The following is a 16,466-nucleotide window of genomic DNA, read 5'->3' as shown; positions in this document are numbered from 1 at the left end:
TGGCTGCACCAACTTGTAATTCCAACAACAGTACATAAGGGTTCCCTTTTCTCTACATCCTGACAAACAACTATTGACTATTGGTTTATTGATGATAGCCAATATAACAGGTGTGAGGTGATGATATCTCATTGTGGTTTAATTTGCATTTCTGTTAATTAGTGATACTGAACATCTTTTCATATGTCTGTTGGCTATCTCTATGTCCTTTTCGGAGAAGTGTCTATTCAGGTCCTCTGCCCATTTTTAAAATTGGATTGTTTGGCTTTTTGTGTGTTGAGTTGCCTGAGTTTTATATGTGTATATATATATATACACACACATACATACATATATATACACACATACATATATATCTCCATCCCTTATCAGATACATCATTGACAAATATTTTCTCCCATTTATAGTGTCAGGTGGGTATTAAAGTAATTAGAGGGCGTCACTTCATAAATTATATAAATGTCTAACCACTATGCTGTACATCTGAAATTAATATAAAATAATATTGAATCTCAAAAAAAAAAGACATTCAGCAATATTAAAATAATGGTCTATATTTAAATTGTTGCTTTAATGTTCACAGCTGCGGGTATGTGTAATTTTTTAAAGTAGTCTCCTTTGTAACTTTAAGAATTAAGCTCTTATGTTTGCATTCTTTCTTGGAAGGCATAAGGAGAAATTTTTTTAACTATACATGAGAAATAGCTAAGTGAAATTTGGGTATTTAGGTTGAAAGTAAGAGTTAAGGTCACTTTAAAATATTTGAAGGTCTGTCAAGTGGAGAGTGACTAGGCTTGTTCTGTATTGACTCTGAGAATAAAAATAGGGCCAGTATATAAAGTTATCATTAGACAATTTATTTATTTCAAATAATCACAAGTATCAGAAAATGCAGTCGGCTGTCTTCTGAAATACGTTCCTGTTGCTGAAGGTGTTTGAACACAGGTTACGTAAACGGCCACTTGGTGGCACTGTTGTAGAGCAGATTCAAGCAAGATTTGGATGTTTGGCCTTCATCTTGAAGTTCCTTTCTAGCTTTCAGATTTTGTGAAGACCAGTGAGTGCCTAGTGCAGTGTCTTCACTTGGGAGGAATGCTTAATAACTGTTTTCTTAGATTGTTTAATGGAAGCAGAATGAAATACACAATTTTTTTTCTATCTCTTCGTGTTTTATTCTATTAGAGGAAAAGATACTTGATGTACTCTTTAAGTTATATGAAGATTCCTTGAAGTACATACATTTGAATACAGTTAACAATAAATACGTAACCATATAATATATAAAATAATCAAAATCAATAAAACATTTACTACATCTTACTCTGATTCTTTCATGTTAGCTTTCTAATGCAGTTTTGCTGTGGTTAGGCTTACATCTTGCCACTTTTTCTTTTCTATTGAGGTAACATTGGTTTATAACATTATATAAGTTTCAGGTTTACACCATTATAATTTGACATCTTGTTTTTATTTTTTTAATAATCTAGTTGCCTCGTGCAGTTATATGTTGCCCTTCTAGTTGATGAGTTAGTGAATGACAGACAGCTTTAAAACACGCCTTGTTAACAAGCGCTTCAAGAAGTTGAAAGGTAGACTTTAATAGGGGGAAAATGTTTTCAGTGGCTAAACTATGTGATGAAACTTTAGAATAGATATTTTCTTTGAGCTTCTTTCAACCTTTCAGACCACTCATCACTAAAGTGTGATTGTACACACTCCCGGAGAATGCAGGAAGAAAACACCAGAACTTCTACAGTAAAGAAACATATATTTAAGCATCTGCCTTTTAAAATATCTGATTACAGATATATGATTATAATAGTATATATTTGTAAGTAAATAAAAAATATATAGCGTACTTAAAAATGTTTTCACTGATAGGATTATGTAGGTAGTGAGACCACTCTTGTAGACTGTCATAAAGAATTGATAGTGTGCATAACTTATTCATTTCTTATTTCTAAATAGTAAATGTGGTATAAGAGATTTTCCCATCATTTAGCCGAGACAGTAAATATATGAGACCATTTGAATCTTCAAGGTGAGGGACAAATGGAAAAGCCGAATTAATTTTAGTTCTTGTTGCTGTTGTTGTTATTTTTCCAAAGCAGTACTACACTAGGGGAAGCAAAGCTGGTAAGTAGAGGGACTAGAATAAAAAAGAATGAAGAAACGAATTTGCAGTTAAAAAGTAGTTGAGTTTTGCTGAAAAGATCTTTACAACTATAGCTGAACAAATAAATACAAGCTATAAAAAAATTAAAAAGGTAAAGAGGAAAATACCATCAGAAACTTTATTGCTTTGTAAAAGAAGAGAGAATGAAGATCATCAGTTATTAAGCAGCATTTTTAGGTGTAGATTTCAATGCCTACCATAGAAGAGGTCCCACCACAGAAGTGGTCCTACCAAAGGATAGATAGTAAACACTAGGCTTGAAATCAGATTTTGTTACTACCAGTTTCTGACCTTTTTACACATCCCACACCATAGCCTGTGATTTAATTAGCAGTTTTGGTTGCCATGTCATAAGTTCATAGATACTGAGCTTTTGGATAATAAACTTTAATTAAAAAAATAATAGTATTCCTTAATTTTTGAAGCAGCTTACTTAGGTTTACAAAAAATTGGAGTGGAAAATACAGAGTTCCTATATACCCACTTACCACCTATTCTCCCATTTCCCTTATTATAATCATCTTGCATTATGTGATAAATTTGTTACAGTTGATGAGACAATATTAATACATTATTAACTAACATCCATTGTTTACATTGAGGTTCATTCTTTGTATTTTAACATTCTATGGGTTTTAATAACTGTATAATAACATCTATCCACCATTACAGTAGCATACAGTATAGTTTCACCTATTCAACCCTCCCTCCCCCAGACTCCTGACAACCACTGATCTTTTTCCTGTCTGTAGTTTTGTCTTTTCTGGATGTCATACAGCTAGAATCATACAGTATGTAGTCTTTTCAGATTGGCTTCTTTCACTTACCAACATGCATTTGAGGTTCTTCCATGTCTTTCTGTGACTTGATAGCTCATTTCTTTCATTGCTCACTAAGCTTCCATTGTGTGAACGTACTGCAGCTTGTTTATCTACTCACCTGCTAAAGGGCATCTTGTTTGCCTCCATGTTTGACATTCATGAATAAAGCTGCTACAGTCATTTGTATGCAGGTCATTGTGTGGACATACGTTTTCAGCTCTGGGTAAATAACCACGTGTAGTTTTATAAGAAACTGTCAGACTCCCTTTAAAGTGTTGTACCATTTTACATTCCCACCAACAATGAATGAGAGTTCCCTGTTGTTCCACATCCTCACCAACATTTGGTGGTGTCAGTGTTTTGGATTTTGGCCATTGTAATAGGTGTGTAGTGGCATCCTGTTTTACTTTGCAATACCCTAATGGCGTATGATGTTGACTGTCTTTTCATATGTTTCTCTGCCATCTCTATATCTTATCTGGTGACTTGTCTCTTCAGATCTTTTGCCCATTTTTAAATTGGGTTGTTTGTTTTCTAATTGTTGAGTTTTAAGAGTTCTTAATATAGTTTGGTTACCAGTCCTTTATCAGATGTGTTTTGCAGGTATTTTCTCTCAGTCTGTGGCTTGCCTTTTCATTCTCTTACTATTCATGTTGAATACATACTTTTTAAGTCTATGTCTCCTACATACTACATTTGCTCAGGTGGATTTAAAAGACCTACAAGAAGATATATTCAGCCCAAACCAACATTGTAATCTGGGAAGCTTTGTGGTCATTCTGATTCTGTTAAGATCTGCAAGGCAGAATAAAATATTTAAATGCATAGATTTTCAAAATATACTTGGGTTTAAATTTTGGTTCTGCCACTTCAGTTGTGTGAACTAGGGCCAGTTGCACTCCCTGTTCCTCAGTTTCCCCATTTATAAAATGGGGATAATAAATACGAGTGTCTATTTCATGATTGTCATAAGGATTAAACAAGGTAATACATGTCAAGTGCTTTAGAGATGTGCTTGGTACATAGTAAGTGCTCAGTAAATATCAGCTCATTATCATTATTTCTACCATCATTATTGTTGTCATTAACATTTTCTGCTTCATCCCCTCAGTATCATCCCAACATCTTTAATTGGTAAAAGTATCTCTATGTTGAATTGTAGTTTGCCTTTATGTAACTTCTACTCATTGGACCCTCTGTGCCCTTTGGATTATAGAACATGAATTTAATACCTCTTCTAAATTATGTCTCTTCAAATTTTGAAGCTCATCCCTTCTTTCAACAAACTGTTATTTTGTGCACCAGGAATAGAAAGATAAATAAAATGTGTCCTGGCTTGGAAAGAACTTGTCTAATAAAGGAAAACAGATGTGTCAATTAATTTTTCATATCCACCTGTATCTGAATTTATATACTCCCCTTCCGTCCTGTTAAAGTGGATGAACTCTGTGTTGCTGAGACCAGCCCTGTGTGTGTATAGTGATCACATCCCCTTTTGGGACCTGCAGTTGTTTCTTCTCCTTACTTAGTCAGCGGCCCCTCCCCCAGCTGTTTCCCTGGCCATTGCTGAGTCCTCATCTCGACCTACCAGTCGTGTGACACCATTTATTATCCCCCTTCCCTGCCTCAGTCCTTATTCTTAGTCCCTTTTGCATTATGCTCTCCACTACTCGACTTCTGGAAGTTGAGTGCCCCAGGATTGATTCTTTGCACTTTGCCCTTCTTCTCTTTTCTGCATTTTCAGGTTGTGATCTTCCGTAGTTCCAAGACTGGCAACTACAGATTTATTTCTGGGATTCAGACCTCTTTCCAACACTTAACATGCTCACCTTACTGAATGTTGAGTAAGCATCTTAAAGGTTAATGTGTCCCAGAATAAATTCTAGATCCTTTCCTGACTGCCCCCCCCAACCAAAGCAACAAAAAAAACAACAACCTTGTTTGTTTAAAAAAAAAAAATCACAACCTTGCTTTTCTTATTCATCCTTGTTTTCTCCATCTCAATAAATAACAATTACGTTCTTCTGAGTGTCCAGGCCAAGAACCTTGGAATCATTCTTGAGTCCTTTCTCCTCCGTCAGCAACTCTTATCAGCTCTACTTTCAGAATATTCATAATTCACCCCCTTCACCTGTTCTCAGTACATTACCCTGGTGTTGATACTTACAGCATCCCAAACCCTCTGTTTCTGTCTGTGCTCCTCTGCACTCATTTTTCCACACAGCTTGATTATGTTAAACTGTAAGGATGCCCATGTCATTTTTCTTTTTAAAGCCTTCCAATAACTTCCCACATTAAATCTCAGATCCTTCCTTCTTCCTGCCAGTAAAGCCTCATGTGGTGTGGCCGTCACTCTTCCCCTTGCTCGCCGCCTCCCGCTCCCGCTCTCCTCTGCACTCGCTCTGTGTCAGGGACCTTGCTGATGCCTTTCCTTGCGCCCGCCGCTCCTCCGCAGGCTTGCCACGTGAGTCTTCATTTACATCCCTGCTCATGTGTTACCTGGTCTGTCTAAACTACTTTTCTCAGAGCTCAGAAACCTCTTCATAAACCTAGAATTTTCCTGAGAATTGATGTCAAGTTTACTATAGTGTAGTCTTGTAGAAGTCACCTTCTTTTGCAGATCAGAACTGTGTTTATCAATGTGTCTAGTTCACAGCACATCTCAGAATATAAATGGAAATCTATCAGTTGTGACTACTAGTTTTAGTATCTCTCATGCAGATTATTCAAATGTGAGATTTATACGCATTCACACCAGTGGTGTACTGTGGTCAGGCTACCTGTTCTTGAAGATCAAACAACTCCAAATCGGTGAGGCCTTCTCTAACCTGCTTCGGCTCACCTCACCTCTTCTGTCAACGTCCTTACTACAGAATCAGTTATCACCTAGTTCATAGCACTACTGCCTATTTGCTTACTTCTGTTATAACACTGCCCTATAATTAATAACTTTTTTCAATTCAAGAAACATTTATGACTACCTAAATACGAATTGCAATGGTCTCTATCCCTAAGTAGCGTCCCATTCTGTGGTGCATCTGTTTGTTTACCTGTGACTATCCCCTTTAATGGAGAGTGTCCGTAGGCCAAAGGATTCTGCATGTCTTAGGAGCCTTCAGTCTTCAGTGCTTGTCTATAGTGGGTACGCAGGTTCTTTTGAATGAGGAAATGGCTGGATAGGTGATGAAAAGAATTTCTTCTTTCTCTTTTGCTCTGTTCAGTGAGTACATTATTCTCAATAGAGAAGATAGAAGCAAACTAGAACATTGCTTTCAGCCATTATTATTCTAGTACCTACCCCAAAGAATGTATTGCTTCAGAGTTTGTTTTTCTTTCTGGTCTTAACAAAACAGTCTTTTTGTTTGTTTTCCTTAGACTTTAGCTTCATTTATGTTACTTGTATAAATTCATACCAGTCTTTCATGTTAATCATTGGTTATGTGCCCCTTGTAAAATGCGTGGTCATCATAGACTTTCCTCTGTAGCTTATATTTCTTTGGATATTTTCTCATTTAGATGATTAAAGTTTAGATCGAGTTTTATTTTTGAGGATCTTTCTACACTCTTGAATTATCCTTCCCCATGAGATTATACCTTTTCTCCGACTGTTTTGAAAACATACAGGACACGTTTTACTTCATTTTCCACTTTCACTGTCATACACTCTAAGGTGACAGTTATTTTTTCCAAAGGTCCCACTATTTCTATTTCACATATTTTGTGGAAAGACTTAGGGTTAAACTGACAGTTTTTATTATTTTTCCTGCTTATTTACTGGAAGTGTTTTTAATTTTAGGGTATGATTTCTGTGTCTTATAAAATATACTACCACTGTTTTGGCATACTGATGACTACCTGCTTACTACATGAGTATAGAAGAGATACCTTTGCATTATCTAAAATTAGAATCAAGTCTTTACTATCTCTTTTTCAGCTTTTGTATACATTGAAACAAACAAAAGCAATGCCATAGGAAACATGACAGTTTGTGAAGTAGACAGTGAATTTGAGTACACCTTCCTTGGATGGGCAGATTGTGGAGCATAGCGATGTTACGAGCAGAAAATATTTGAGCATGATGCCCTTTTACACGAGTAAATTCCAACAGATCTTTGAGGGGGAGGGGAAAGTTGCCTCATTCTAAACTCTAGTGCTTGTAAATATGGATACTGAAATAACGTTCCTGTCTTCATTTTTCCTCTTTGTACATTTTCATGTTTCCTCCTAGATTTATTTTTTTACTAGGTCACTGATTTATTATAAAAGGATATGATAAAGGGTACTGATGAACATTCAGATTGAAGAGATGCACAGGGCAAGGTGTGTGAGCGGGAGCTGGAGCTTCCCTGTTGTCTGAATGCGCCCCTGCCCCCAAATCCCCACAGGTTCACCAAAGCTCTCCATATCCCGTCCTTTTGGGGTTTTCTGGGAACTTCATTCTATAGGTGTGATTGATTAACTCATTGGTCATTGGTGATTGATTCAACATCCAGCACCTCTCCCCTCCCCAGAGGTTGGGGGTGGGACTGAAATTTCCAGCCCTCTCTATTCACATGGTTGGCTCCACTGGCAGCCGGCCCCATCCTTAGGTGCTTTCTCTAATATCAAACTTTCATTCTATTATAGGTCTGTTTAATCAAATGGTAGGAAAAAGGATAAGTGACATTTTTAAAGATTTTCTTCCTGTTTACTTTTAAGTTACTAGAGGAATGATTGTAGACAGGAATCTTGCATCTGTGTTTGTGCTCCAGTGTGACCCCCAAAATATTCACTTACCTGACCCATTGTAAAAGGCTGGTCCCCATTGTGCTTTCTGACCTAGAATGGTGACCTGCGGAGGCAGTGATTTCGGATGCTATCTTTTTACATTTTCTCATGTTTGCGCTTTATTCTGGCAGGCTCACATACTTCTGTGCTGAGATAGATCTCGCTCTTGGCCTTTGTGCATTCTGTCCCTCACACTTGGAGTTGCTCATTAGATTCTGAGACCTACTTCACATCACGTATCTGTGAAGATCTCCTTGACTTTCCCCTATTCCTTTATACATTCTGAAATTGTTGTACTTTATATTGTGCATTTCAGCCTTTAAAATATGATGTTCATGTTTTAAGCATACATGAGCACCATGAAGGCAAAAACGATCTTAATCATACTACAGATATTTAGTGTACCCCACCTGTGGCATTTTGTTTTGTAAAGCCTACCTCTTCTGCAGCCTTTATAGCACCATTGTGGCATATGGAGTCAATATTGACTATTTATTGATTCTTGGAGTAATCTCTGGGTTTGTGATTCTTAAAAGTTAGCTTTATAGGCTAGTGGACACTCACATTATCTGGAAGTTCAATGAGGGTTTGAGTACTAAAGGGTAGCATACTAGACAGGTTTTTAATATTGTTTGCATTTTCTTCTTTTATCAGGAACAATCATTTATGCCATGATTAAATTTTGAATATGATGGTTAGCCTGATGCACTTAAATTTAAGTCAGTAGTTTAAAATACTACATGAAAAAGGGTCGTCAAGTTCTGTGAGTTTTTCTGAGAGGAAGATTGAAGGCCTCTACAGAAAAGGTTATTCTTACACCTGAACGGGACAATTGTTTCCTTTTCAGAAAATTAGATTTGAAAAGGCTGGAACTCAATAAAACTGTTAAAAGTTATCAAGCTGAGTTTCTACACTAAAAATACATTAGAAGTGTGTTTGTTATGTCATAAAATTTAGTAAAACCAAAAATTATCTGTTCTCTGAGAAACTAAGTCCATGGAGGCATAACATTGCTGTCCAGTGTATCATAGACTTTGTTACTGACGAGATTCCAGCAGATCGACAACACTGGGGGTCTTGAGAGTTAAGATCCAGGATCTAGAAGAAGAGATGGTGAAATGTGTCGTTCGAAATGGCACCGCCACCGAATGTGAATAACTTAAAATCAGTGAGAAAAACTAATTACAAGAGAACACAAAATCAAATAATTTAACCCTCTTAATAACCCGCTCTATGATGATAGGAATATTGAATTTGTTTTCTCACGTTTCCCCCCAGGATATATATATATTAATATATTCTCAAATCAGGTTTGTAAGTAGAAATCCACTTCCTAAAAAAAAAAAAATCACTTTATCTTGAAAATTTTCAAACAAATATAGGAAAGAAAGGAACCTCAATTCCCTTATTCAGCTCCATCTTCAACAATTATCCACCTGTGGCTAATCTTTTTTCATCCCTACTTCTAAATGCTTCACACCACTAGATTATTTTAAAGCAAATCCTAGGCATCTTTTCTGTTCATCTATAAATATTTTAGTGTGTTTGTATCTCTTAAAGAGATCTCTTTTTAAACTTAACCATACCTCCTTTAAAGTAACATTTAACATCATATTCAGAAAGTGTTCATATTTAACCTGGTGTATTCATTGGTGGTATTGTGATACGAAGAGTGATTGATTGGTTCAGGTGTCGTCAGCCTTACACCTAATAGTTTTAGTAGCTGTTGATAATTGTCTAGATCGATTATTTCATTGGGGATGCAAAATAATGATACATATTTTTAATCCTCAGATATCCAGTGTTGAAATTTCTGATTGTTCTGTAATATTTTAAAACAATATTTGTATGAATCAGGATCTAGATGACGTCCCTACATTGCAATTGGTTGATAGTAAGTCTCTTTTAAATCTGTATGCTCTCCCTTCTTCCTCCCTCTCAGCCTCCCTTTTGCTGCAGTTTATTTCTTGAAGAAACTGGGTGTCTGCTAAAGTTTCTCAGTTTAAATTTTGGTAACTGCATTTCAATGTTTCATTTAACATTCCTTTATTTTCTGTATATTGGTAGTTAGATACAGAGATTTGATAAGATTCATGTTCATTTTTTTTTTTTGAGAGTTTATTTAAGCCAGACTGACTACAGTTGCTCAGAAGCAAGATCTCAAACTCTGTCTTCAGTGTTTTGACAAGTGTTTAGAAGCACCTCCATAAGGTGCCTTTACTACTTCTCTTTTCTGCGATCATGTTAATAGGCATTGGGATATAGTGTCCAAAGTGGCTGATACTGTTACTCCTGATTCCTTGAAACTGGAGTTAGTTGGTAATCTGGTTTTTTTCTCCTTTGGGAACTATTAGGAATTTTTTTTTTTAACCCTCGAGTTATGATATTTCACAGAATGTGTACTAGGTTTGATGCTCTGCATTTTGCAATCCCCTTTATCTGTGTGGACACCTTCACCTCCAATCAGTTTTCTTCTAGATTAGTTTTCTTTTCTTATTTTCTGTTTTTCCTCTCTATTGTCTCTTTCTTACTGTCTGAGTTGTTCTGTCACTTCAGTCAAGTCTCTGCTCGATTGTTAACGTTATCAAATCGCAGTAATCACTTCGTGAAGGCATTCTCCTGCTACTGTCTTCTTACCCGGCTTTATTTTTCTTCATAGCACCTAATATTTATTTATTTATACTGTTTTTCCTGTGATTTAAATGTAAGGCAGGGATTATTTTTTTTTATTCACTGCTGTTTCCTCAGTGTTTAGTCTCTTGCACATAGTACCGCATTCCCCGAAAATAAGACCTAGCCTGACCATCAGCTCTAAAGCATCTTTTGGAGCAAAAATTAATGTAAGACACGGTTTTATTTTGGTATAAGACTGGTTCTTATATCATATCATATTATATCGGATCTTATATTGATTTTTGCTCCAAAAGACACATTAGAGCTGATTGTCTTATTTTCGGGGAAATACGGTATATAAGTATGAGTAACTTTCAAAGGGGCACTGGCATTGAGCCAAATGCTAAATTCTCAGTAAGTGCTAACAAAACTTAATTTGTGGATAAAAGAGTCCTCCACAAACTGCTATTGTTAAACTTCAATGGAATAAAGTGTTTGAATAAAACTTACGGTGCTCTGGAACATTGGATTAACAGGTAGCATTAATCTACATTATATAAGTTAGTATTTTTATACTAATATAATATAATATAATACCAGGTCTTATATTAATTTTTGCTCCAAAAGACGCATTACAGCTGATTGTCCTGTTAGGTCTTATTTTCGGGGCATCATGGTAGGTGCTCAGTAATATTGAATTAATTATATTAGGTTGTTGTTGGATTCAGCATTCATTCTCATCTTTCAACTTTTATTGCATTTTAAATATATGTATTTTTTCTATATTTCGAGAGGGTTTTTGTTTTTTTTTTACATTTCTCCCAGCAACCATTGAATACATGCTTTTGATAATTGTGTTTTTAATTTTAATGCTTCTTGTCCTCTTGTCTTTTCCGTTGTAATATGTACTTGTTTTATGTCTGCAGTCTCTCTAAGGGTACCAAGTAAACTCTCCCATCCTTCATTCTCTTCTAATACATTATCTTCTGATCCCTAAATTTTTGTTATTTTTTCCTTTGTTCATCTTGGTCCTTCATTTCTTGTAGCTGGCTGGTTTGTGTTTCTTCAGTAGCTGTTTAGATACATTAGTCTAAGAGATCTCTCTCTTTATTGTAGTAAAAATAGCACTCTCAGTAGAGTGCTTGGACATGTGGCAAGAAAGGGAAGGTAAAAAAGGAAGCGTTCAAATGGCTCAACTATTCTGAATGAATTTAATTTTAATTATCCTGCAGTTTGTTCTACAGCCAACTCCTTTTACTTCTAGGAGTCTCTTATCTGTGGTGTTTTTTTGCTGTGGTTTGCTTTGCTTTTATTTTTCTGTCAGTTTCATTCTGCCTACCTATATTTTCTGAAAATTTTCTTTTTAGATGATACCCTTTCTTATTACCTAATATAGTGAATTCAGTTTTTATTTTTAAACTTTTTACAAGATTATAATAGAAATATTTGAAGAAATACATGTGCGTAGAATGAAATTTGAAAACTCATTTCTTCTCTTCCCTCTCTATTCCCCTCCCCAGAAGTAACCACTATTCATAATTTGATTACTTTTAATATAAATATGATCATTATTCTTTGTTAGTTTTTTGACTTGACAGCATCTCTTGAATATTTTTCCATCTTACCAATTTATTAATTTATTCCAGATGGATAAAATTCCTATTTTTCACTAATGAGTAAAAAGTCATATCTTATTGTTTTAATAGCATTTCCCTGATTTGAAGTTTTAAGTGTTGAGCATTTTTTAAATGTATGCGTTGATTTTAAGACAAGGCAGACAATTTAAAAATATGAATGCAATACGTTTTTTTTTTTTTTAATTTATTGAGGTGACAATTGTTAGTGAAATTACATAGATTTCAGGTGTACAATTCTGTATTACATCATCTATAAATCCCATTGTGTGTTCACCACCCAGAGTCAGTTCTCCTTCCATCACCATATATTTGATCCCCCTTACCCTTATCTCCCACCCCCCACCCCGCAATACGTTTTTAAAAAGGACAAATGCAAGAATATATATAATGGCTAGATATGTTTAAGAAATGACTAAAAATGTGCAAAGGGTAGAAACAGTTACACATTCCACAAAATATAAAATATATATGTAATACAAATCCTCAGTTAACTTACAATTTTTATACTATTATTTTTAAATATCTCTCTTCTGTCCCTTCAGTGAGTTCTTGGTAGGGAAGAAATTAAATATGTGTGCTCATTGTAGCCGTTTTCAGCAGGAATTCAGACAGTTATTTAATTATCCCATGTTCTAGTGTTTGTTTTGGCTTAATCTAGTAAGTCACGATCAAGAAATTTCAGAAGCATTCATTCACACATACCATTAGATATGCTTTCATTTTATGCATCAAAACTATTTCTGATAGATTGAATTATTGGTAAGTAGAATATTATAGGCTATATCATGGTTTCAATGGACTTTAGAGATATCCTAGAACAGTTTGCCTTAGTGCTTACAGAAGAGAAACTCTGAGAAGGTAAAGGATTGGCCCCAAATCTCCTACTTCATGTCAGAATAAGAATTAGGATTTAGGTACCCCAATATTCAGACTCTCCCTCCCACCACCCAGCCATTATATTCTCCTGCTCTTCATTCATTATCAGGGAACAACTTCTAGTCTGAAAACAATCACATTTTTTCAAGAACGTATGTTTTAAATTCTTTTAAACAGACTGCAGATTTTCATTCAGAATCAGTGGCTATAGATCTAGAATTTCAGATCAAAAGCCTGCTAGGCATGAAAATTAACTTTTTGAGACTATGAATAACTTAGCACTTCTTTTCTTAAATTTGTTTTCATCTCAAATTAGAATTCTTATATAAAGCATTATTTCTAAATACAAAAGGCTATTTGGAAATACTGTAGCTATTTGGAAATACTTGTTTTTTTGCAGAGATGTAAAATATTCTTTGGCATCAAATAATTAAAATTGCAACCTCTTTTTTTTACAAGTTCTATTTGTGGACACAGATCATTTATTGATTAATTTTTTACTTTAATTTTGGAATAGGGAGTTGTTTTTGAATTACTAGGATGTAGGAGGGTAAGTCAAGGTCAGTAAATCATTTTTTATAAAACCAATGGATTAGAATTGTTTATGTCCTATACATTGTAGTATCAGAATTTTCCATTTGTCAATCTGTGTTTTATAAATAAGTTTTTCCTACTGTAAAAAGGTTAAGAAAACTAACATTTTGGTGATCACAACTTGTTTTTTAAACATATTAAGGATTTAAAGGATAAATAAATTGGAGGGATAAGGCAGCTCTCAGAGTTGTAAATGACACCTGGACTTAAGTAACATGCAAGGCCAAAGTGGGTGAGAGCTGTAATCTGCATTTATATTCATTTTTTATCATCAATTACAGAAGTTTTATAACAAATGCATTTTTAAAAATTATGGTGTTCTAACTTTATTAATTAAAATCCTCCTGATGAAAATTTATTTTATCTTAGAAAATGGCCTGAGGCTTCTCCTTTAATGTATTGATTTAGAACAAAGTGTTTGAAAAAGCATATGAAAAAGGATTTAGGATAATTGCAATGCACATAGTATCCAGCTTGCCAGTGATAGTTTTCCTTTTTTTGTAGTTTATAAAGCAAAGTATTTTAAACTCTTTCTAGAATGGAGTTTTACTTCAATAATAAGCAATACTCTACCAAAGGGTTTCCAATGATACTACAAGCTTCACTGTGGTATAAAGTGTTAGTGATGTTTTTTAGGAAAATAGATCATGGAACTCCATATGATGGTATGAATTTTAGTCATAAATAGAAAGGAAATTTTGACCAGGTCGTTTAGTTTACGTGCTTCTTTTCTCCCCTTTTTTGTTTCAGGAAAAGGGGAAGATAGTGACGCGCTCAGTATAAATGCAGATGCTTATGACAGCGACATAGAAGGCCCATGCAACGAAGAAGCAGCTGCTCCTGAGGTCCCAGAAAATACAGTCCAGAGTGAAGCCGGTCAGATAGATGACCTGGAGAAGGACATTGAGAAGAGTGTGAATGAGATCCTGGGTCTGGCAGAGTCTAGCCCAGAGGAGCCCAAAGCCGCCACCCTGACTGTTCCTCCTCCAGAAGATGTTCAGCCTTCTGCACAGCAGCTGGAGCTGCTCGAACTGGAGATGAGGGCAAGAGCCATCAAAGCCCTGATGAAAGCTGGTGATATAAAAAAGCCAGCCTAGTCACTTACCTTCAGCCTGAATTGTAGATGTGTTTGAACAAAGCCACATCATATAATTTTGTATCTGAAGTTTATTTTGGGTCTTATATGATATTTCTCAACACTATTAGATAAACTCATCTTAGACCTAGAATATGTTTGGGTTTTTTTTGTTGTTGTTACTTTTATATTATATATGTGTTACTGTTTTCTGAGTTCATGGCAAACAGTGTTGGATAACTGGGTACTTTGTTAGATGAATATATATAGCTATGTCTGTAGATTAATATCTGAAAAGACATTAGCATAGAGTCATGGTATTTTTTTCTTTATTTGTAAATGTTTTGGCACAAACATAAAAGCTTAAGAAAAATCGACCAAGCATGTTGCTCTTAAGGTTGCCTGTATTTTGCAATAGAATATTAAATTATTGCTCTGAGATTTGTTAACATTTTGAGAAATTTAATTAATGCTTATATGCACTTTTAAAATACATGTTGTCTTGAAGATACTTTATGGGTGTGTATTTACTAGTAGAAACTGAGTAACATTTTTCACTATAAGGATTAGAGATGTGAAATGGCAGAGAAAAACTTAATTTGTGAACGGAAAAGGACTTAATTTAAGGCAATTTTTAACAACGTAGAGTAACTGCCCAACTGTAGTTCCAGCAGACAAGCTGTTCTTTTTTTGATATTACTGGATATTTTGTTGAAGTTTTGTTTTTTGTTTTTCAATAAAAAGGGAACACATTTTCATTCTAAGCCATCAGGAAAAGGAGAATATTTTATCGTATAGGCTTTCATGTGGTGTTTTTGAAGATCTGATGTGCTATAATTCCGTGAATTAAAAATAATAAAGACTATCATTCTGGATTTGAAGACTTGATACATTTCCAAATGCAAAATTAACTTCAGGAAGTTTTGGTAAATTGATGTTATGATTAATCTACTTTTGTATAGTTTTTGTAAATAAATGAACATCCTGCCACAATTACAGATGCTTTTTGCCCCATCACTAATTGCAGTTGTTTGATACCAAAATAAATTTAGGTAGAGACTCTTAAATTATTTTTTTTTCCAGAAATATAAATCTAGAACTGTTGTTTTTATATTTACTTACAAGTATGGTATATTTTATTTATAAGCCATGCTCTACTAATGTTGTACGAGGATCTTCCTCAGATGTAAAACTTTCAGGGATTGTGTTTTGTTAACTGGCTTAATTAATTATATGTAAATTTAAAGGATTTCTTATAGAAATAGAGAGTATGAAACATTGGAGTTCCAGTTACAAATTCATTTTCTTGGTTGTTCCTGAACATGCCTTTAAATAATCTTGTCATTTTTTTTTTTCTCCCTGAATCTTTCTGATGAAGCACAGAGGCCTATATCATTTGGAATGCTTAGGCTGGTAGATGTGAACCTGATTTAAAAAGTGAGTTCTCATAGTTACTGCTTCAAGATGATAGAGCACTGATTATGGTATAATAATTTTTTATTTCAACTATAACTGAAAGTTAAAATAATGAAGTAGTGCAGGATAAACGTTATTGCTGCTTACTAATTATAAAATGCAGTAGATGACATATGTGATTAAACATACAGGAGTTGTAAAAGGTCTGAGTGCTTTGTATCCGATTAAAGTCACCACCTTCTTAAAGCATCGTGGGTCTGCTCTATTCAGTGCACACACGGGTTCAGGGGACATTTGACTAGAGTTGGTGTGTGTGAGGTAGAATGAGCTGAACAAATTAGAAGCTTCTTAGACTCCTACTTGGAAAATCAACTTTTCCTCTTATTCTTTTTTTTTTCTCCTTTTTTAATGTTGAAAGACGAGCGCTTTTTGAAAATGAATGGCTTTTGAGAAAAGGGAAAAGTTTATTTTAGAAATGCCTAAGTAATGAG

At 34.7% G+C, this 16,466-nt stretch overlaps 1 protein-coding gene across 2 annotated transcripts in view; it reads left to right on the top strand.

The window, feature by feature from the left end:
* Positions 1-16,222, top strand: part of CAAP1 (caspase activity and apoptosis inhibitor 1) — a 46,322-nt gene extending 30,100 nt beyond the window's left edge. Inside the window, exon 6 of one of the 2 annotated variants that reach the window (XM_019736276.3) lies at positions 14,235-16,222. In XM_019736276.3, the coding sequence (XP_019591835.3) occupies positions 14,235-14,581 (347 nt within the window). In that variant the 3' untranslated portion in view covers positions 14,582-16,222. The remainder of the gene's footprint in view (positions 1-14,234) is intronic. The other variant, XM_019736277.3, reaches the window with a different exon arrangement.
* The last annotated feature ends 244 nt before the right edge of the window (positions 16,223-16,466 follow it).

The sequence above is a fragment of the Rhinolophus sinicus genome, chromosome 16 (assembly GCF_057876585.1).
Source record: "Rhinolophus sinicus isolate RSI-liver-muscle chromosome 16, RSI-T2T, whole genome shotgun sequence".
Lineage (NCBI taxonomy): Eukaryota > Metazoa > Chordata > Mammalia > Chiroptera > Rhinolophidae > Rhinolophus > Rhinolophus sinicus.
Note: the sequence above shows the minus strand (reverse complement) of the source record. Positions and strands in the feature narration are given on the sequence as shown.